At 41.9% G+C, this 23,940-nt stretch overlaps 1 protein-coding gene across 1 annotated transcript; it reads right to left on the bottom strand.

The window, feature by feature from the left end:
- Positions 1–10,027: 10,027 nt before the first annotated feature.
- On the bottom strand, positions 10,028–15,843 carry NDUFAF4 (NADH:ubiquinone oxidoreductase complex assembly factor 4). Its single transcript, XM_048494117.1, has 3 exons — positions 15,655–15,843; positions 12,764–12,861; positions 10,028–10,674 (listed from the first exon to the last, which is right to left on the bottom strand). Exons 1-3 carry the CDS (start codon positions 15,815–15,817, stop codon positions 10,381–10,383), a joined length of 555 nt encoding a protein of 184 aa, XP_048350074.1. The 5' UTR covers positions 15,818–15,843; the 3' UTR covers positions 10,028–10,380.
- Positions 15,844–23,940: the final 8,097 nt, after the last annotated feature.

Below are 23,940 nucleotides of genomic sequence, written 5' to 3'. Positions count from 1 at the left end.
AGTGCTCATTAAAGGAACATGCCATTTGAACTGAAGGAAAATAATCAATAATGGCCAAACTGTGGTCTTCCAGCTAGGACGGTGGTGTTAAACATCACTGTTATCTTGTACTAAAGGACAGCAAAATATGCCACTGTACCAGCCCTTTTATATATAATGGCTATACAGATATTCTTTCGATTTTCTTTTCTCACCTTGTTGAATGTCCAGCTGTACAATGACTCAAGGCAGTGAGTCTATGATCATCATAGTTTTGGTCAACCACTCTGGAAATATGACTATCAGATAACTGAGCAATAAATATTTTTGTATGTCAAGAAACCCACCAAACCCATGTTTTAGTTCAATAACAAGGGGGCCCCAGGAAGTGGATTTGGGGAGGTAGTTCTGACTGCCATGGAAGACAAAAAAAAATGTGCTTCATGAGTAGAAATACTTCTGCCCATGGAAAAAATATTATAGGGGATCTAAGCTACTGTAATTCAATTAATCCAATACGACTACTATTGTCTGTTCAATGAAAAAAAATATCCCTCCTATGTCCTTGCAGTTCTCTTCCAAAACCTTGGGTTTTGTGTTAGCTTATGAAGATTAGATGATTAAAAATGCAAATAAGTCCACGTCCGAGATTCCCCATTGTCAATGATATCATCAGAAATGATGTGACTAAATTGTATTTTGGTTAATCCTAGAATTTATAGTAAGGAAACCTAGATTAATAAATTTAATATGATGTGTACTGGGCTGGTAAGATATTCACAAAACAAAGGGACACTCTTTTTTTTTTTAAAGGAAAAAACGTGGTTATATAATTTAGGAAACTGGAAACAAATTGTGTGATACTATAAAAAAATGAAACAACAGCCTCTCCAATGAACCCCCAAATAGATGTGGCTTTGCCTTTTTTTTTTTTACATGAAAGGGCCATAGGCCAGTGGCAGAGCAGGTATAAAATCCAAGGTTTGGTTTCTGGTATCTCCAGTATGACAATGTTGAGAGGTAGGGTTGATAGGCTTTGGAGAACTACTACTAATCCAAGAAGGCAGTGTGAAAGAGTTTCCAGTAAGTGCTAGAACTCTGTGATGTAACTTCTGGGTTTCCTCAGGAAATTACATCACACCACAAGTGACCCCAGCTTTTGAAAACATTTTCCTTAAAGCAACAAGGGTTGCCAGATGTCATAGAAGGTGGCTGATATAACTCTGTTGATGGGTGATTTGATATGGGTTGTGGCCTAGCAATATGGGTCCAAGTAGTTTCTGTACCAGAAAGGGAGAGAATGGTGGAGAAGGAATTGTACATCCTGCTATTGTGTGGTGTCACTGGTGTGTGTGTGTTTATGGTAGAAATACTTAAGTGTAAATGAAGAACCCCCCTGCAAAGCAATTGGCGTTATTCCATCTTTTCAAGGCATGCCTTATTTGCTTTTATTTATTCTCATGCAATGAACTTGTTACTCATGTACTTAATTTCCAGACCAGCTTGGGCAGTATGATAAACTAACCTCCTTTCTTTGAACACAACCCATAAAACATCTACAAAGCAGCATTAAAAGCTGACAGATGGCATGCACTTGTGTCTCTGCAAAGAAAGATAAAGGCCATTTTGTTGACTTTGCAGCATGGTATATTGTGAACTCACTGTCTCTATAGGAATAATGGTTTAAAATGCTAGCACAATAAATAACTTGTTTTTAAATTTAAAAATGTTTTTCTGCTCCTCAAAACAATTGAGAAAATAGTATTGTTTTTCTTTTCTCTGCTTGCACTCTTTCTTTTGAATGCAGCTACTAAGTGATTGGCTAGTTATCTAGAATGTTGTGTGTGTGTATTCACCACATGAATGTTTGAGATATCTTACGTATTACAAAGACTGAGATATCCCATCTGTTGAAAAGCTGCTGACTCTCATACGCAGCTTTGGTAACACAGACTGCTGCATTTCCCATCGCTGTTAGTGCCTTTCCATAGTGTACACTGCTGGTAAACAAAAATAAATAGCAAAACAGCTTCAGCCAGCACCCTCAAATGTGTCACTAAATGATTAGCAGGGGGAAGGGAGAACTCTGCTGCAAAGGTTTGCATAAATGTCTCTTTTTTATTTATTTAAGTCAAGGCCTACACCAATTAGTCATACAAATGCCACTTGAAATCACACAGAATCAGACAGTGAATTATATTTATCGTCAACATTCTGTACCTCACTTGACCTGTCTAACCAGATCTGATTTACAGTTACTCAGAAGTAAGTTCCACTGTGGTAACTCCACTGGACACCACTGTCTCAGCCCATCCCCCCACATCTGGATCAGGCTGCCCATCTCTTAGAATGGAACAGCATGTATTCTGGGATTGCACTGCAAAACTACATTTATATGCAAATTTTAGTTTCCAGAAGAGGAGTGGGCAACTTTTTCTGGCCTGAGAACCATAGCATTTACTTGTGAAATTGCTGAGGGTGCCCTCAGACCAAAGGAGGGAGGAGATTAGGGAACTGCACTTAACCAGACACACTGACAGAATGCTCAGGGAGAGAACCCACCTGACATACCAAGCAAAGGGTCTTTGGCATGCATGTTGGGGGCTGCCTATTCCTGTCCCTAAAGTTGAAAAGAAAGCAGGTTGCCAAGGCTTGGGCAATATCTCACACGTCAGAGGCAGGGTTGGGTATGATTTCTAGTCATCCGGGTTTCAAAGCTCAGAATATGTATTTGCTGCTATTCCTGGAGAGCAGAAGTAAAGCATAGCATGGCCATTGTTGCTCAAATGCAAACTTGGAATGATAACCTTGATTCAGTGGGTCATATGGCCAGTAGGGCTTTTATTTGTCTCTTTCTGCAGTCCTTTGAATTGGCAGCAAATTACTTTTAACACAAACACACATACGAAACACTTCAACAGCAGGTGCCTTTTCCAAGAAAGTCTGCTATCACACCTGATGTTTCAGTAGCAGTCTATTGGGATTAGGAAAGAATGTCACCATGATCCTTGTTCGATCATGAGGAATTTAGAATTGTTGTTTTTCCCACCATCTTTCAATTCTTCTGTCTGCCATGACTGTTTCTTTGTCAGGAAGGTTAACTGGGGCTGAAATATTACGATTTTCACTAAAACAAGTGAGGATTCAACAGAAAGTATTCATCTGTTCGAGAAGTAGCTGAGCATTGAGAGGAAACATTTCTTCATGCTAGTAGCGTTGTCCTGTCCTATTTATAGATGCTTATAACATTTGGGCTTACTTAATAATGTGAAATTCCAAATTGTTCATTTTTCAGAAGACACAAAACTTAAAAGGTGGTCCTATTCTCATTACTTCACCCCCTTGCCTACCATCCCTGGTCTTGATGTCAAAAACCACCAGAATCCTGTTCATCCTTTGATGGCTCTGCAAGCAAATTTGTGAACAGATGTTCACTGGGGATGAACGGGCGATGTCCCATTCATGCTTGTTTTAACTTGCTGGTGCTCAGCATTTGAACCTGGAAAGCAATAACAAAAGGAAGATGGAAGCAGACACAGCTTGGATGCATATGAAACTGCCTTCTACTGAGTCAGATCATAGGTCTATCAAAGTCACTATTGTCTACACTGACTGGCAGCAGTGTTTTTGGAAGAAGTAGTTTTCCCATCACCTATTATCCAATCCTTTTAATTGGAGATGTCTCGGATGAACCTGATACATTCTGCATGTAAAGCAGAAACTCTACCACTAGGTCATGGCCCCTGCCCACATGTACTTCTTTTGCTACCCAAAGCATGTTTAGAGATCTGGTCTTCCAGATGAAAAGGCGTGGCTTCCAAAAAGGCCAGAACCCCAACATTTTCTTCCTAGAAATGAACCATATGCAGACTCTCATCAGTGTAGGATGGGGGATTAGACATCATTTTGTTGTAGACTACAACTATTTGCTGAATGTACCAAGATGACTCATGATGAAGTAATCAATTGTGCTGGCAAATAAACCTGCCATTACTATATTTAAAAATCAGCATCTTAGTTAACAATCAGTTTTCAAAATATAAGCATGTAGGGTCACTCAAAAGGATACCTAATTATACTAATTTCCAGGTGGCTTTGGAAATTGAAGAATAATTATCCCACGTTTTCAAAGTGCTTGATTCTCTTGTTGTGGGAAGCAGCTACAGCAGAGTCTCAAATAAAAAACAGCAATCTACGTAGATGGAGAAAGATCTGAAGCAGACTGGAAAAGCAGCAGTACAGAGCAATACAAAATCCATGCAGAATTAAACCCATCCCTTCTATTTCTTTCCTTCCAGAAAAACACACACAGAGAGAGAGAAAGATTGGTCATTTAGCTTAGGACCATGGGCTGCAGAGAGGCAATGAAAATGGATTGGATCCAACCACTTTTCCAACATATTTGATTGGATCCAACCACTTGTCCACTAATGCAAGAGTGTTGAGAGTGGAGGGTGTAGTGATAAATTCAGGATTCCCTGATCACCACACCAGAGGTCCTGGTCCCCAAATAAATCCCATGCTCTGATGGGAAAGCAGTCAAAAGTGACAAAGCTATTATTCACAGAAACAAATTGGTAGAACAGCTGATAATCATATGTCAACCCTCCCAAGAAGGCCAGATTGCTTTTGATACTCTACATTTCAACTATTAAGGCCAAGAATAAGCGCCTTTGTTGTGATTGGGCAAAGATGAATGGTGGGAAACTTGGGGGCTTAACCCCCATTTCAAGATAGGTCTACCAGACTTCCCAGTTGGGAGGTAAAGAGTTGAAAGATGTAGCCTGTTCTGGACAGGGCAAGCAAGCCCTGGGAATGGAGAGAAATGGAGAGAAAATGGGAATTGAGAGAATAACAATTATAACAATTTTGAGAATGGAGAGAAAATAAGAGAACTTCACATTAACCAGCCTCTGTTCCAAAGTTCCAACCTATGCCCATTTGCTTGAAAGGAATGGCAAGGTAATACCAGTGGCCTCATCCCTTGACTCTTATGTTTTCTGTAACACTTGTGCTTTTGTTCTGATGTTATTTTACCAGACATTATTTCATGATCTGTGCTTCTAGTTAATAGAGATATATGCTAGCTGAATAAAGACCTGTTTCCTTTTTCAAGATCTCAGACTGTGACCAAAGTTCTTACCTAAGCAGCTTGCAACACATAGGGTCAATCAGCATGTGTGTGAGGCGATTAACCCACTAGCTCTCTTCTTCCAATCATTTTGCCACCACTCACTGATAGGGAGCTGCCTATGTGCATGCATTCAATCCACTCACCTCTGCCTGCTAACTCTCTAACCTATGTGTTGTTATTTAATATATTCAATCATAAATTGTTCCCAAAATTGTAACAAAAACCCAAAACCTAAAACTGACCATAGCCCTATTCTCAGACTGCGCCCTGGAACGCCACATAACATTAAGGCAAGCCTGAGCCCCTACTCTTGCCTTAACCCTTACCCAAACCTATTATTTTTATTTAATATATATTTTTGTTACAATTTTGGGAACAATTTATGACATAAAAATTGAATAAAAATAAAAATTGAATAAAAATAAAAAATAATAAGTTAGGGTTTCAGGTTTCGTGTTTCTATTTCAATTTTGGAAACAATTTGTGCTGAATAAATTAAATTAAAATAATAAGTTAGGGTTAGCGTTAAGGTTAAGGCAAGAGCAGGGGCTCGGGCTTCCCTTAGTGTTACGTTGAGTTCTAGGGTACAGTCCAAAAATAGGGCTATGGTCAGTTTTAGGTTTTGGGTTTTTGTTACAATTTTTGGAACAATTTATGACAAAAAAATTAAATAAAAATAATTAGTTAGGGTTAAGGCAAAAACAGGAGCTCTGGTTTGCCTTAGTGTTACGTTTCTACAGCGCAGTCCATGAATAGGGCTATAGTCAGTTTCAGGTTTCGGATTTTTATAACAATTTTGGGAACAATTTATGACTGAGCAAATTAAATAAAAATAATCAATTCAAGTTAGGGTGAAGACAAGGGCAGGGGCTCCGGCATGCATTAGTGGTATATTGAGTTATAGGGTGCAGTCCGACAATAGGGTTATGGTCAGTTTCAGATTTCAGCGTTTTGCCTTAACTTTTGCCCTTGCTTGAACCCCAACCCTGCCTTTTTATTTTTATTTAATTTTTTTAGTCATAAATTGTTCCCAAATTTGTAACAAGAACCCGAAACCTAAAACTGACCACTGCAATATTATTAGACAGCGCCCTAGAACTCAACATCACATTAAGGCAAGCCACAGCCCCTGTCCTTGCCTTAACCCTAACCCTAATTTATTATTTTTATTTAATTTATTCAGTCATAAATTGTTCCCAAAATTGTTACAAAAACCCAAAACCTAAAACTGACCATAGCCCTATTCTCAGACTGCGCCTTAGAACTCCACATAACACTAACGTAAGCCTGAGCTCCTGCTCTTGCCTTAACCCAAGCCGCAACCTATTATTTTTATTTAATGTATTTTGTGTTACAATTTTGGGAACAACTTATGACTGAATATATTAAATAAAAATAGTAAGTTAGGGTCAGCGTTAAGGCAAGGACATTGGCTGTGGCTTGCCTTAGTTTTAAGTTGAGTTCTAAGGCGCAGTCCTAGAACAGGGCTATGGTCTATTTCATGTTTCGGGTTTCTATTACAATTTTGGGAACAATTTGTGACTGAATAAATTAAATTAACATAATAAGTTACAGTTAGGGTTAAGGAAAGAGCAGGGGCTCATGCTTCCCTTAGTGTTACATGGAGTTCCAGGGCGCAGTCCGAGAATAGGGCAATGGTCAGTTTTAGGTTTTGGGTTTTCGTTACAATTTTGGGAACAATTAATGACTGAATAAATTAAATGAAAATAATAGGTTAGGGTTAAGGCAAGAGCAGGGGCTCAGGATTGCCTTAGTGTTACGTTGAGTTCTAGGGTGCAGTTTGTGAATAGAGCTATGGTCAGTTTCAGGTTTTGGATTTTTATAACAATTTTGGGAACAATTTATGACTGAATAAATTAAATAAAAATAATAAGTTAGGGTTAAGTCAAGAGCAGGGGCTTGGGCTTGTCTTAGTGTTACGTTGAGTTCTAGGGCGCAGTACAAGAATAGGGCTATGGTCAGTTTCAGGTATTGGGGTTTTGCCTTAACCCTTGCTCTTGCCTGCACCCCAACCCTAATTTTTTATTTTTATTTAATTTATTCAGTCATAAATTTTTCCCAAAATTGTAACAAAAACTCGAAATCTAAAACTGACCATCATGATATTATTGGACTGCGCCACAGAACTCAACATACTACTAAGGCAAGCCTGAGCCTCTCCCCTTGCGGTAACCCTAACCCTAACTTTTAATTTTTTTAAAATTTATTCAGTCATAAATTGTTCCCAAAACTGTAACAAAAACCTAAAACCTGAAATTGACCATTGACCTATTTTCGGACTGCACCCTTGAACTCAACGCAACACTAAGGCAAGCCAGAGCCCCTGCCCTTGCCTTAACTCTAACCCTAACTTATTATTTTTATTTAATTTCTTCAGTCATAAATTGTTCCCAAAATAGTAACAAAACCCCAAAGCCTAAAACTGAAGTTGGAAAACTGAAACATTCCCTCTTCCTATACCAGCAATGGCGAAGCTTTTTGAGTTTTATGTGTCAAAACTTTGGAAAACTTGTATTTTGAGACTGCTGGCATGTCACCCCCCTCCACCTCCAGAAAGAAGTGTGGGAGTCTCTCCCCAATCCAGCTGGCTTGATGTTGTCTCTCCTCAGAAGTGAGGTTAGACCTCAGCAAGGTATAATGCCACAGTCCACCCTCCAAAGCAGGCATCTTCTCCAGGGGAACTGGTCTCTGTAGTCTGGAATCCGGTTCCAGTTTCAAGAGATCTCCATCATAACCTGGAGATTGACACCCCTGATTAGAATGGATGCATTTTTGCCTATGTTGCCTTGGGGGACAGGGTTCCAAACATCCTGGAATATCTTTGGGCATTTCATGCCAAAAAATATGTCAGGCTGGCATCCCAAATCAATCCACAGCAGGTCACTGTCTACACTCAGGAGAATCCCACCACCAAGCTAAGATTCGACCGAAGTAGAGTTGCGTGTAATCACAGCCGTTGCTCCTTATTGACCCGGGGAGGGGGGGGGATGTGCAAGGAAAGGGACAGCGCATAAGTTCATAGCATTGGTCACATGGGTGGGCTCAGGGCTGCCCTTATCCGTCCTTCAAATCTATGTCTGGTATGGATGGTGAGAATCTAAGTGGTACAGGGTTGCATATTGTACGTTTGTTCTTTCAATATCTTTGGTAACTAAAATAGGGAGAATAGTTGTTGTCAGGTGTTGGCGAATGCTGGCATATTACACAAAACATTGTAGTGTTCCACCTTTGACATGTGTGTCATGGGTTCACCATCACTGTCCTATGCTAGGGTCCTAATTCAAAATGTGCCCCTGCACACCAAGAAATGAGTGCACATATGATCTAAAGTCCTTGGAGCAGCCGTGTGTCCATCATGCGGACTTCATAACATCTGAATTAGCCCTGAGGTGATAGATGGGAAGAAGGACTAGGCTCATGTACCCTTAAGCCTCCTGTAGAAGAGTTTCAATGGGTAAAGCATTTCTTATCTGTAAATGACAAATTTTATCTTTTGATGTTCTTCTAATTCATAATTTTCAGGAACCCTTTCCTAAAGAGGCCATATAGTTATTTCAATGCCATTTATTATGAAGTATAACACCCTTCATAGCCAAACAAAATAAGTACTGCAGAACCGCAGCACTGAACCAAAAGTCCCATCTAGATAGATACAGATTTCCAGCCCAGAATAGAACACAAGATTCTCATTGAGAAGTCAAGCAAGACAGAAACAGAAATGGTTCTTCATGAGGCACACTGCCAATAAATAAATAGCTGAAGTCTTGAGCCAATGACAAAAATCAGAAACAGTTGTCAAAGAGCCAGGGTTATATTCAGTAAGTTAAAAGAGCAAAATGGCATTTTGGCTTCGTTGTTTTTTAAACACACCAGTGATTATGTCAAAAGTAAAAGAATGGCAAACCTAATTTAATTTACCGTATATACTCATGTATAAGTCGAATTTTTCAGCACATTTTTAATGCTGAAAAAGCTCCCCTCGACTTATATGCGGGTCATTAAAAATTTTTGTGTGTTTTTACTTTGCCGGCCAGCAGGGGGTGCAGTTTTTATGCTAGTGGCACCAAAATTTCGGGGTACCCTCAGAAGACACTCCTGATGATACCAGCCAAGTTTGGTAAAGTTTGGTTCAGGGGGTCCAAAGTTATGGACCCCCAAATGAGGTGCCCCCATTCCCCATTGTTTTCAATGGGAGCTATTAGTAGATAGGGCTACCCTTTTGAGGGTCCATAACTTTGGACCCTCTCAACCAAACTTCACCAAACCTGGCTGGTCTCATCAGGAGGGTCTCTTTATGATACCAGCCAGGTTTGGTGAGGTTTGGGTAAGGGTATCCAAAGTTATTGACCCCCAAAGGGGATGCCCCATCCCCCATTGTTTACAATGGAAACTAATAGTAGATTTTCCATTTCTGATAATATCCCTCTTAAAATCTAAGTTGGGTTACATTTGGACATACAGATGATGATGAGGAATCCAGTTTTGGAGGATTTTAACTCTTGTGTTTTAGCTTGGTTGCTGGTTGAGCTAAGGTTTTCGTACTTTTAAAGTTATTGTTGATACCATATTGTTCTTGTTGACCCTCTTTTCCACTTACAGAGCCAGTTTACTGTTTTTCTTTGAAATAAATATTCAAAAACATTTAGCCTCCTGATGCCTCAATTGATGTAATTTTATTGGCATCTATTTTTATTTTTGAAATTTACCAGCAGCTGCTGCATTTCCCACCCTCGACTTATATGTGAGTCAATAAGTTTTCCCAGTTTTTTGTGGTAAAATTAGGTGCCTTGACTTATATGCGGGTCGACTTATACGCGAGTATATACGGTACCCCATTTGTTCTTTACTGCCCTCGTTTATTCGATGCAAGGACTGAAAACACACACGCATTTCTTAAAAGAAAAAAATTGCAATTCTGCTTTGCTTTAATAATAACTATTTACAGAATGTTATTATAGCAACAGTTCTGCAGCACACAAAACTGGCAAAGATCAAACATAAAGATAATGATTTTTGTTTGTTCAATTTATAACAAATCCCCTTCAGACGGCTGGCATTTGGGGCTTCTTTTTGCAGATTCTGCTGAGGTTTGTCTGTGTTCCACTGTTTTCTCAAGAACGGTTTAAGAAAGCGACGGTGAGATTGCAGATGCCACTTAAATAAGACATATTTTCAGTTTTTAGGACAAAGAAAGGCAAATGAGACAAAGAGCAGTTTGCACATCCATCAAGATTTGGCAGACATTTTTATCTAGGCGGTAAGGCTTTTTTGTCTTGAGGAGGAAAGATTTCCACAGAAAAAGGTATGAAGTACATTAACACGGCAGTCACATCCTTCAATTCTAGGTTGTATTCATTTGCTATTGTCTCTGCAGTCCATTCATTTGGAGAATGATGATGATTCCTGAGAAGGGTCAAGGCCTCAGTTACTGAGATTTTGCCTTTGGGAACAGTCTGAACATCGAGGTTACCAAGCTGGCCTGCTTTTGCCAGGCGGCGCTCCTCAGTCTTGGCTGGGAGGCTTCCATCCCTGTTTTTTACCTAGATCAGGGGAAATGAGAAAAGAACAGTAAAGCCTTAGTACACAACATGCACATGTTCCATGTCTTAAGAGTCTGGTAAAAAGAAAAAAAAACTATAATTTATTTGTAGTGAAGAAATGAATAATTAAAAATCACTTTTTATTATTTCTATAGCATTATCAACATATGTAAACAGTAACACAAAAGCAGAAGGCTCCCTCCCCCGAGGATCCTGCAATCTAAAACATTCTGTGACAGTGACTGAACACAGTGACTGAAATGGAGTTTCTCCTTACAGCCTTGATTATTCATTTCTGCCACCTTTTCAGCTTCTTATAACTTTCCAACAGCAGTTACTTCTTCGTGGAATAACAGCTACACATTAGTTCTGGTGGGTTTTCCGGGCTGTGTGGTTGTGGTCTGGTGCATCTTGTTCCTAACGTTTCTGCTCCAAGGCTGCTCCAAGGACTTTAGATCATATGTGCACTCATTTCTTGGTGTGCAGGGGCACAATTTGAATTGACACAGTGTGTTCCCTCTGTGATACACCTCTGAAGATGCCAGCCACAGATGCAGGCGAAACGTTAGGAAGATCCACCAGACCACAGCCACCCACCAGAACCTGGCCGTGAAAGCCTTCAACAATACATAGCTACACATTAGCTTATTAGCAACTGATAAACATATTTAAGTAGACAGATTTTGTTTCTTACATGTGTTCCCAGCTTTCACAGACATCTCTTCAACATTTCCTCTAAAATTCCTTGCAATAACCATAGCATTGGCTTTGCGAGCAATGTTCAGGGTCAACAAGGATACACTTAATTTTGTGCCATAATCTCACCAGATACTGAAGTGTGTTTTAGCTATTTCCATAACTCACACATTACCTACCACTGTCTTATTAGTTCACTCATGGGAGCCAGTGAAAGGGTGGGGGGAAACAAACATGTAAAAGCATGGCAACTTATAAGAAATCATACAACAGAAGGCACTCAGAGATGCATAGCAACTTCTGGACTATGACAGGAATGGTTGAAGTAATGGGATCTAACCAACATCCAAGAGTTACAAGATAGGGTATCCATCTATATTTCTTATGAACCTCAAAACATGCCTATAATAACTTGCCTGTAGACACAGGTAATGTCTTCCCTCACTGTGTTTATTATAGGCTAGAAGGCATAACATTCTTTTCCCTCACTGGGTGACCTGCTCATGACAAGTCAAAGTTCAAGTTTATTACCCTATCTACCAAATTTTAATAGGGTCCATTCACAAAAGTCAGTCTTGAGTTCAACGGTATCTGTTACTACTTGATATGCAGAGGGCTGCAGCCCCAAATGATCTCATAATAGTTCACCAGAAATTCTAGAAGTTTTCCTACCAAACCCAGAATATCTTGTTACCATGGAAACAGCACACAATTCTGCTCTATTTCTCCATCCCAATATATATACAGAGTATACATAAACAATATTTAGATTCTGCTTTATTTTGGGATTGTGAGAGTATTGTGAGAGTATTTTAAAAGCTGCTGAAAAGAAACACCAAAATGAAAAGTAGCAAGTTTGGAGTTACTCGCCAAGAAGTGTAAGAAACCATTAAGTAGATTTGTTAAAGATGATGAGTACCAGTGAAGGGTAGTGGTTAAGAGTGTCAGACTAGTATCTGAAAGATCTGGATTTGAATCCCCACTCATGCCATGGAGACTCACTGGGTGACTTTGGGCCAGTCACACTCTCTCAGTCTAACCTACAACACAGGGTTGTTGTGAGGATAAAAAGAAGATGAGGAGAATGATGTGAGCCACTTTGGATCCACAGTGAGAAGAAACACAGGGTTAAAATTAATAATATAAAATATATAAATGGGATGTTTACATTTAGTAGCTAAGCAGACTCCTCAAGGCACTAAGAACTGATTAGGACAGTTAAGTGTATCCATAAATGAGGAATAATGTAAGTACGTTTGCTTTTTCTGATGCAAGCTACATGATGCATAGCTTAACATTATCTAATATACCTGTCATGTCAGAACATTACAACCACAATTCTCTCTCTGATGAAGTAAATTAGCAAGTGCACATTCCAAGAAAACAGACTCACAGTCATAGGCGGATCTCTGGAATCAACATAAACCTCTTTTAATAATGTATGAAGATGTTCATCTTTCTTCTGAATTTCTTCTCGGAATTTGCCAGGGTCTAGGGAATGAAAGATTTACAGCATAAGACTATAAGTTCTCTCATCTCCTACCTAGCATAAACACTGTAATACAATTCCACATGGAAAGTACTAAAAATCACTCACCACACTTTAAAATATGTGTGTAATACATATGATTTTAATAATCTAACATACATAGACACCCTAAGTCAATATTTGCTATGCTTCAGGAAAGCATTTTGGTAGTAGTTTTGGAATTTCCATTTTTCAAAGCAGCAGCTCAGTGGGTTTAACCAACAGTTCACACAGTCCAGGACCACTTGTGTCCAACAGAGAATAGTTTGAGATTGCTTTAGGTCACGCATTTTCAAAAATTGAGAAAACAACATTTGTTGGTACTGGAGAACATTGTCAGCTAGCTAGTGACAACTACCACTGAAGCCATCAAGCAGGAGAAGCTAAAACGACTTTACTTCCTGGACAAAAATGAAACTAAATGCGATTCCATTGGTGGGTCACCTTAGTTTACAACATCCTGCTTCAAAGAACTATCTTTAAAAAAAACCTGTTTGAGAAAAGTGGCCAAGACAATAAGCCGCCCACGGGACTTCCCTTTTTGATAACTCCTTTGAAAAAAGTTAAGGAGGATTAGGTCAGCCACTCTGAGAGCAATTCTAAGAAAGGTTATTCAGAATCCAACTGAAGTCTACTCAATGGAGCTTACAAAGTTATCAAAGAGGCAAGACATGGGAGATTTCAGTTACACAGATATCTGTCAAAGACCAACTCTGCTAAAAATGACAGGTCAAATAAATTCTGACTTATCTTGCTGACAACTTCATTTTCCAGAAAGTGGAGAGGGAATCAAGAGGGTCTGCTATCTTGGACATGATTCTCACCAACAGGAAAGAACTGGCTGTTGAGGTGAACATAATGGGCACTCTAGGTAGTTGTGACCAGGTAATTTTAAAATTTACAATCTTGGGGAAAGGTAAAGCTGTACATACCATCCAGGCTGGACTCCACAAAAGCACATTTTAAGAAACTTAAAGTTATGCTGGGTAGAATCCCATGGTCAGAAATAGTTAAGGATAAGGGGGTTCATGACTGGTGGGAGTTTCTTAAAAGCGAAATACTGAAATAATCACTAACAATTCATAAATGAAGGGGAAATGGGAGGAGCCTAAAGAAGCCAGGGTGGGTCCATAAACTGGTTTTAAAAATAAAAACGTCACATTTCGGAAATGGAAGAAGGGCCTTATAATCAAGGATGAATATAAACAAATAACTAGTGCTTGTAAATAGAATGTTTAAAAAGATGAAGCTCATTAGGCTAGTGAGAGATGCTAAACATAAGAAAAAAGGGTTCTGTTTTTATGTTCAAAGTAAGAGAAAGTTTTGGGCACTACAATTTAATGAGGATGTATACAATATGGAATGTGCCCTGATGAGGGCAATGAAGATATGAGGGGTGTGGAGATCAAGTCATATGAGGAAGGATGAAGGAGTTTGGTATGCTTAGGCAGGAGAAGAGACATCTGAGAAGTGATAAGATAACCATCTTCAAGTACTTGAAAGGCTGCCATATAGGTAAAGGTAAAGTTTCCCCTTCAGTCATATCTGACCCTGAAGTATCACTGCGAGCAGTGGTTTTATAGGCAAGCCGTTAGTGGGATAGTTTGCCATTGCTTTCCCTGGCTGTTCTTTACCCCCTAGCTAGGTGCTAGGTGCCATGTAGGAAGGTGCAAAGTTGTTTTCGGTTGCCCCAGAACCAACAGGTCGAAATGAAATCAAAACAGTTTTCCATTAACATTGGAAGAATTTCCTGACAAAGTAGTTCTTTAGTGGAACAACCTCCTTTGGGAGGGGGTGGGCTTCCCCTTCCTTTGAGGTTTTTAAGAAAAGGCTAGATGGCCTTGTGACAGCAATCATGATTCTGTAAACACAGGTACATCATGAGAGGGAGTATTAAGCCCTGACCTGGGTGGGCTAGGCTAGCTTGATCTTGTTGCGTTGCCATAAGCTTGTTGTGACTTCACACACACACACACACACACACACACACACACACACACACACAAGTAATGTATATATCAAATATATCAAATGTATATATGAATATCAATGAAACCTCACTTCAATATTTTCACACTAATCTCAAACACCATAACAATATGCGATCTGCAATGCTATACCTAACTGAAAGGAGGCATGAACAGAAAAGACAATTCTGTTCCAAGCTGGAGCGTGGGGGAGAGATAACAAGGAAAAAAGAGGAATGTAATCTACCAAATTTTTAGGCAGGTATTTGTGCCACAACAATCTACTTTCCCAGTAAGTATAGCCACTTACATACTATCCCAAACTACAACTCCCAGGGCGCAAATGGAAGCACATGGGGTCCGTCACGCACGCGCCCGGCCGCAAAGAGCATTCAGGAAGGGGGCGGGACAAAGCGCGCTGCTTCCAAATATCAAGGCAGGCAAGGTAGAAGTTTCAATGTCACAAGGGCCTCTCCTCCTCCTGCAGCGGCCTCATAACTTCCCAATGGAGGAGGGGGGACTGCTTTTTTATTCTTATTTATCTTGCGCGCAACAGCCTCCGCCGCCACGCGCCTGCTGGATACCCCGGCAGATTCAGGAATCAGCAGCCTGTTGATAACCAGGCTCGGTGGTCAACCACCAGCAGAGTACAACACTGGCCCTGTCGCCATCCTTTCACCCCCTGGGCGGAATCTCGTGGGAACATCCCCATGCCCGCTGGGAAAGGGGAGAAGAGCGAGTTTGCTCATCTCCAAATGACTCTTTGTCCTTGGCCGGGGCCAAACTCACTGTCCTGCGCGGCTGCAGTGGGGTGCCGCGGTGCAGATCTGGCCTTCGCTTTGCCGATCTCCCGGTGGGCTCGGTTCTCCAGGTTGAAATTCTGAAACACGCGGGTCACCCGGGCGCCCATCATTCCCGCACGGCGACCCCACTCCTGAAAGATCCCAGCCATCCGCCCCCGTGGCGCATGCGCGAGCAAACAACCTTCCACTACGCTGAATGACTGTAGGGCTCCACTCAGTGGACTGGAGGTCGAATTTGTATCTTTTGGAAACAAATCAAAGCTTTGCAGCATTGGGGATCCTCACTCACAGTCGCCCCTCGAGTGGGAATAGGTCTGCCTTGGGCTACGTTCCATACAGGATTAGTAAAGCAATATCAGTATTAAGTGAAACAGTTTTATTTACAATAGGGTAAGGCAGGGGTGTCAAATTCAATTGCACAGGGGGCCAAACCTCAAAACACACTTTAGGTTGGGGGCCGAACAGGATAACCATTTATTGCCAGGCATGCAAACCCCCTCTGCGCATAGCTGCCTGCTCTGTTGGGCAGAGGGGACAGCAGCGGTGGCCTACCTGGTGCTGTCGGCAGCACCGGGCATGCAAACCCCCTCTGCCCCATGGAGAAGGCAGCCGCCTGCTCTGTTGGGCAGAGGGGATGGCGGCGGCGGCCTGGCTGGTGCTGCCGCTCTCGCGTTGCACAAGCTGGTGACACCATGCTTGCAAACCCCCTCTGCTCCACGGAAAAAGGCCGCTTCCTGCTCCATTGGGCAGAGGGGGGACTTGCCTGCCTGGTGCTGCTGTTCTTGCACCACGTGAGCCGGGAACACCGGCCATGCAAGCCCCCTTTGCCCAACGGAGAAGGCAGCTGCCTGCTCCATTGGGCAGAGGGGCAGCGGTGCCAGGCATGCAAACCCTCTGCCCCACAGAGAGGGCAGCTGTTCCACCTGCTCGTTGGGCAGAGGGGACGGCAGCACCAGGTATGCAAACCCCCTCTGCCACATGAGGAAGGCAGCCGCCTGCTCTGTTGGGCAGAGGGGATGGTGGCGGCGGCATGCCTGGTGCTCCCTCTCTCGCGCCGCGCAAGCTGGCGACACTATGCTTGCAAACCCTCTCTGCCCCACGGAAAAGGCCGCTTCCTGCTCCATTGGGCAGAGAGGGGACTTGCCTGCCTGCTGCTGCTGCGCTGCGCGAGCCGGGAACACCGGGCATGCAAACCCTCTCTGCCCCATGTAGAAGGCAGCTGAGCCGCCTGCTCCATTGGGCAGAGAGGGGGCAGCAGCAGCAGCAGCGTGCCTGCCGCTGCTGCTTTTGCGCCGCATGAGCCAGCAATACCTGGCTTGCAAACCCTCTCTTCCCCATGGAGAAGGCAGCTGCTTGCTTCATTGGGCAGAGAGGGGGCGGCGGCGGCAGCCTTCAGTGCTGCCGGCTCTTGTGCTGCATGAGCCGGTTGCACCGGGCATTCAAACCCTCTCTGCCCCACAGAGAAGGCAGCCGCCTGCTCCGTTGGGCAGAGAGGGGACGGCAGCAGCAGCCTGACTGGTGCTGCCATCAGCACTAGACATGCAACCCCCCTCTGCCCTATGGAGAGCAGCAGCTTCTGTTCATCCCACATGGCAGCCTACCCTGCAGGTATGCATAGAAGTCAGAGCAGGACTCCCCTGGCGCACAGCTGAATCTGGACCTCCCATCCGCCCCTTCCACTCTGCCGCCTTACCCAAAGCATGACCCAGAGATGACCACAGAAGCTTGGTTGGGCAAAAGCCAAATCAGGCCCCACCCACCTCCCAAATACACCTGGGTGGGTACCATAGTGCTTACAGACACCATGAGGACACTGGCGTAATGCCCATTGGGCAAGGTGGGCAGCTGCCCAGGGCATCACCTTGTGGGGGGCATCAAAATGCTGGGTTCGTTTTTGGGTATTTTAGTGGTTTTCCATTTGTGGCCTGCAGGGGGCGCAGTTTTTAGGCTAGCGGCACCAAAATTTCAGCGTATCATCAGGGGACTGTCCTTCTGCTACCCCCCAAGTTTGGTGAGGTTTGGTTCAGGGAGTCCAAAGTTATGGACTCCCAAAGGGGGTGCCCCTATCCCCCATTGTTTCCAATGAGAGCTAATAGGAGATGGGGGCTACAGTTTTGAGGGTCCATAACTTTGGCCCCCCTGAACCGAACTGCACCAAACTTGGGGGGTACCATTAGGGAAGTCTCCTGATGAGACCCTGAAAGTTGTGAGACTGTGCCTTCATAAATGTGTCCCCCACAGCCTGCAACCCCCATTGACAGCAATGCAGAACAAAGATTCTTGGGCAAATTTCTAGGATGTTCCTGCAGGGGGTGCATTTTTGGATGTATCAGCACCAAAATTTCAGGGTATCATCTGGAGATGATGGCACCCCCCAAGTTTGGTGCAATTTGGTTCAGGGGGGCCAAAGTTATGGACCCTCAAAACTGTAGCCCCCATCTCCTATTAGCTCCCATTGGAAACAATGGGGGATGGGGAACCCCCTCTGGGAGTCCATAACTTTGGACTCCTTGAACCAAACCTCACCAAACATGGGGAGTAGCATAAGGACAGTCTCCTGATGATATGCTGAAATCTTGGTGCTGATATGTCTAAAAATGCACCCCCTGCAAGCACCAATGTCCTGGTGCAACAAAAAATTTGGTCGTGGTGGAGTGGCCGCCCATGGGTGGGGTGGGGGGCATCCAACTCAGGTTTTGCCCAGGGCTACAGTTTTCCCAGGGCTGCCTCGTTACTCCCCTGCATGAGGATCCCTGTTCTAATATCTCTTTGTGTGTTCCCTATCTCTGCAATTTAGACCTCAAACTGTCTGTCATTGGAGGTCCTCCTAAAGGACTGTTTGTCCCACCAGAAAGCTTTTATGCTCTACCACGAAATTAAGCAGTCACCACTATGCCCATGGATAACCTTTCATAGTGTGGCACTACAGTCTACTTTGGCCTGTTACTACTGAGGCTTCCTTGTGGAGTTTCCTTTTGATCAAAGATTCATGGTAGTGGTGAATCCTTGTTGCACCTATGCACTTTTTAAACAAAGTCTCAATTTATATATAAAATAGTGCAATATCTTAATATTTATAAAGATTGACTTTTATAAGTATCAGTTGTTCTAACTGCTGTGGTGGAATTATCAATGGACTACCTATTCTGATCTCCCAGTATGATGCAGTTTTTAAAATTATACTATCATCATAGCAGGCCCATCAGCAGGCTCTGATGTTGCACTGATACTGGGCCACTAGCAATGCAACAATTTCAAACAGTTGATCCAGTAACAGACATTTTAACATTTCTCCCATTATTTTTATTTTGAGGTACAAACATGTCATCCTTTAATACAAATAGACAAGTTAAAGTATTTGATGCACAAAACTCCCAAATCTGGATATAACTTGGCCCTAGGTACTCTAGTAATGGAAATACCATTTTAAAAATACCTAATGTAACATCAGGATGAATTTCTTACGGTCTACTCTGGCATAAATCAATCGACCTGTGCAGTTACATGGCAGAATATATCTGGAGACCTTGCCTGTAAAACATAAGCAGGAAGCTAGTCATTTCTGATAAGCTGTTGTGTGAGTGTGCCCGCATGGGACAATCGCCTCAGGCCGATTCTAAAACCAAACTATAATCTCTGCATCGATAAAGAGAATGATTGTTCTCTTTGAGGAATGATCCTTGCAGGAAGCCTTCACTGGCTGCAGAGAAGATGGCTGGAGAATAAGAAATGAGGTAAATGCATTCAGCATGCTCAAGAGTTACATGCTTGAGGCTATGTGTTAATACAACAACTTATTCCATAGGAACTGATGTTTGAAGACACTATAGCATCTGAAAGCTGAGTAAGCATCTTTTCTATGGTGTCACAAAAACAAGGTATTCTCTGCACATAAGAACTCATGGATATCTAACAAGAATTCACTGATCTGGATAACATATTTAAGCAGCAGTACTATTAAAGCTGGTGGTGGAAAGTATTTTCAGGTTGCAGCTGACTTAGGCAAATCTGTGAGTTTTCAAGATAACATGAACAGCAGGTTGCCAATGCCTGCCTAACCCTGGATTTCCCTGATGGTCTCCCCTCCAAGTAATAACCAAGGCCGACCCTGCTTAGTTTCCAAGGTCTAACTAGTGTGCATGGGCCCTATTGAATTTAGAAGGCTGTATTTCATAAAAATCCATTAGAATACAGAGTCCATGTGGTAGTCTGGGAGCTTTGTTCTGGGAACTTTTCCCAGGCATGCACACACCAGATCTGAATCAGGACTGAAACATTTGGGGAGAGTAGCCTTAAGCCTTCCTCACCCCAGTGCCATTTCCCCAACTGAAACAATTGCAGGAGAGTAGCCACTCTGTCCAAATGGAGAAAATTGCATGTAACACTCAGTACACAAACTGACAGAAGAAGATTCCCACCTAGTGACTATTTACTTCTGTTGTATAGAATACCATGTCTGCTGCGCAAATACAATGGGCTCAACATAGCCATAAGGAGAAAGCAGAAGCAGGACCTGCAGAATACTGGGGTGAGGATATTTGCAAGCTTGCAGAAGTTCTGCAAAGTGGAAGAGGATCAGCTTGCACCCTTTGCAGATGCATGGATGCTTTTTTTTGGGGGGGGGGGGTCTTCAGTACACTATAGTTACATTTTAAAACGGTTTTTACAGCTAAATTGCCATTATGCCACTTTTTGTCAGGATATAAATGCTCTGAGTAAACAAATAGGATTGATAATTATGGTTACACTTAATAAACTACAGTGGCTTACATATTTCATATTACATGTGTCTGGCTTTCCATGGTGTTAAGTATAAATCAGTGCATATATGAACAACTGTCCCTTTTTGAAGATCCAATTGGAAGGAACATTTTCTCTTCACTATAACGATAATTTATGTAGTTGCAAGAAAAGTAATAACAAAAATGTTGTCCAAATCTAAGCTCAATAAGGAATTAGTTATATGAAATAGTGGCATGAAAGATGGTGAAAACTGTGAACAGAAATAGCAGCACATATTGATAATAGTGGCTGTAACCAAGTGGTCCTCAAACTGTTTCAATTTGGGAAAAGTTGGAATTTGATGTATGTCAACATTTATTTCACCTCACCACCCTCTACTAAAAGTATGAGAAGAACCTTACAGTAGTTTTGCTATAGAAATAATCACTTCAAGGCAAGGCATGGAGTTCTCCTGGAATTACAACTGATCTGTAGACTATACAGAGTTTCCTTGGACAAAATGGCAGCCTCAGAAGGGAAACTCTATGGTATATTGTAAAATGTAGAATAAACAGAGCTCCCTGAGTGACGTCATATTATCCCTGCCAAACTGCTTTCAGTCTCCAAACTCTGCCCTCTTCAGGCTTTACCCCCAAATGCTCAGGAATTTCCCAGGCCAGACTTGGCAATCTTACTTCACCATAAGAGGGAAACTGCTCATTTTGGAGGCATATTGAAAGGAAAGTACAATTTTAAATTTCTTCCTCTGTCTCCTCAAATCTGGTGGAGTCAGGCAAGAAGTGATATGCCAGTATGACCCTTTACTTGCACAGGACCTTCAAATCCTCAATTGTGTGTGTGTGGTGATGGTGGTGGATGTTATTTGTTACCACCCTAACTGTTCAATTTGCAACTAAATGACAATTAATTAATCATACTCATTAATCCATTAAATCTTACAGCTTTGCAATTAGCAAAAAAATAATACATTCCTTGAATTCCTTTTAGTTTTAGTTAGGGAAAAAATGTTGTTACTTCCTTTACATTGGCCAGTTGATTTATTTCCGTCTACATTATTACTTACACAGGGAGAAAAATTAAACCTATTCTTCAGTTCTAATTGTTTTGCTTTCTTAAATGAAAGAATGCATTTTCATTCTTTAGTGAAAGAACAAAGGGCAGAGCAAAAATGCTATACAACTGTAAGTCTCAGCGAGAGAGCATTGTTTGAAAATAAAACAATGAGTTATGCTTCTGTGTGATAAATTCAGCAGAGATGGGTGGAAGTTTATTAAGCAAATAGTGGAAAAAATCAAGATATCCAGATAAAGTGTTTGATATGAAAGATTTATTAGTGATATGAAATATTTTCATTCACACAGGCAATTTCCCACTGGATAGTACGATCAGCAAGTGATGGATGCATGTGTGAATCAGAAAAAGAAGAAGAAAAGTTTGGATGTATACCCCACTGAGTGGCGTGCCTAGGCAAACTGGAGCCCTGGGCAAAACCTGAGTTTGATGCCCCCCCCCCATGGGCAGCCACCCTCCCCCACCATGACCAAACAATGATTTTTTTCCACCAGGTCGTTTCAAAGTCACCATCACATTATAGAATATGCCCCAACTCACAAATCTGAACATAGCAATGGGCCATGCCACACAGCAGAAATATTTTTAAAACAATTTCAAAATGCTTTCAAAATGTTTTTTTACTGCTATGAAAACATTTTATGATGCTGTATCCAGTCCTCCCATTTGGGGGAAACAACATCACTTTCAATGTTATTTAAACTGGAGAGCCCAGATTCTCCCTTTAAGATGGATTTAAAAGGAGAATCTGGGCTCCCGAGTTTAAACAAGTGATGCTGGAATCCATCCCCAAACAGTATCATTTTCAATGGTGTTTAAACTAGGGAGCCCAGATTCTCCTTTTAAATCCACCTTACAGGGAGAATCTGGGGTCCCCAGTTTAAACAACATTGAAAGTGATGCTATTTTGGGGTGGATTCTCCCCCACCCTGAAACAGCATCACTTTCAATGTTTAAACTGGGGACCTCAGATTGTCCCTTTAAATCCATGCCGAAGGGAGTGGATTTAATAATAATAATAATAATAATAATAATAATAATAATAATAATAATAATAATCCCCCCACCGGGTGCCGCCTTGTCGTTGGCGGGGGGCTTAACTGCTTCTGTGATGTTGAGAGCTGTGCTGGCGGTAGTGCAAACTACCGGCAGGTTCAACCATGCCAGAGTGGTCTCAATTGAGGAGAAGGACTAAGTGCACCCAACCCATTAAAATATGGTGAAACAAACTCAAAAGAAGTCTATACTGGCTCGGTCGTCGCCCAGGATAATAAGGACCGCGGCGGGCGCTGGTGAACCTGGACATCCGTCGACAAGTGGGCTACAGGAACCAGGACCCATTGCTGAGCAACCAGGGCATGGGCCTGCAGGGCAACTGGAAGCAAAACAACTACCAAAGCGGCAGAAATTTTCAATGTCAGAGAATCGAACTGTCATGAACTGCTACCATAAATCGGAACCCCAAAAGCGTGGCTACCAAAAACGGATGTACCGGCTGTGGAAACTCGAATATCCAGATTCAACTGTAACTGAACTGAGACTTGCTGACCAGAGGCGATTCATAACCAGGAACAAGGTGCTCAGTGAAGTCGAACTTGAAGAAATACGGAAAAATCATGAAACAGTAGAACAGGCAACTGTGGAGACAATTGTAGGAGCTCTAACAATATCTGAGTCCACTGAACATTTTGAGCCAGAAGAAAATGCAGAAATTTTGCATGAAAAACCTGTGGTCATTTTTCGTACACCTGGCACATTGACCACAAGGCAACAAGAACTTAAAGAGAAAATGTTGACCTATGCTGCATCAAAGGAAGAAAGGCAAAGACTGCCAACATTGAAAACAGTACCAAGAAAACATCTGGCACCTCTAATGGAAGATGTGAATGCTGCACTCGCAACTATCCAGATAACATCAATGGAAGAAACTAATCAGCTTGCATACAGTACAGCAGTGATTGTAACACAAGAATTGGGGATACAAAAACTGAAGCCATAAGAAAAATGACTGGAAAACCAAAATGGAAAATCAGGTTGGAGTTAAAAATCAAGAACCTACGATCAGATGCAAGCAATCTGAAGAACATGAAGGAACAAAAACTGAAAAATGTCAAAATAAAGAATAACCTGATTAAAAAATACTGGCTGAACACAAGAAAAATTGAAGAAGCACTTGAAATTGTGAAACAACAAATCACAGCAACAGCCAGAAAAAATTGAACGATATGAAGCTAGAGTCATCCAGTACAAACAAAATCAACTTTTTCAATCTGATCAAAGGCGGTTCTACCAGAGTCTGAATCAGCAGGCAGCTGTGCAGAATGAAAAACCAGAAAAAACAGCTACAAATACATTCTGGAAAGATTTGTGGGAAACAGAAAAAGGCTACAACAAAAATGCTGGGTGGATAAAAGACTTTGAAAAGAAATTTTCAAAGAACAAGATGAGAAACTTGGAA

The sequence above is a fragment of the Sphaerodactylus townsendi genome, linkage group LG01 (assembly GCF_021028975.2).
Source record: "Sphaerodactylus townsendi isolate TG3544 linkage group LG01, MPM_Stown_v2.3, whole genome shotgun sequence".
Lineage (NCBI taxonomy): Eukaryota > Metazoa > Chordata > Lepidosauria > Squamata > Sphaerodactylidae > Sphaerodactylus > Sphaerodactylus townsendi.
Note: the sequence above shows the minus strand (reverse complement) of the source record. Positions and strands in the feature narration are given on the sequence as shown.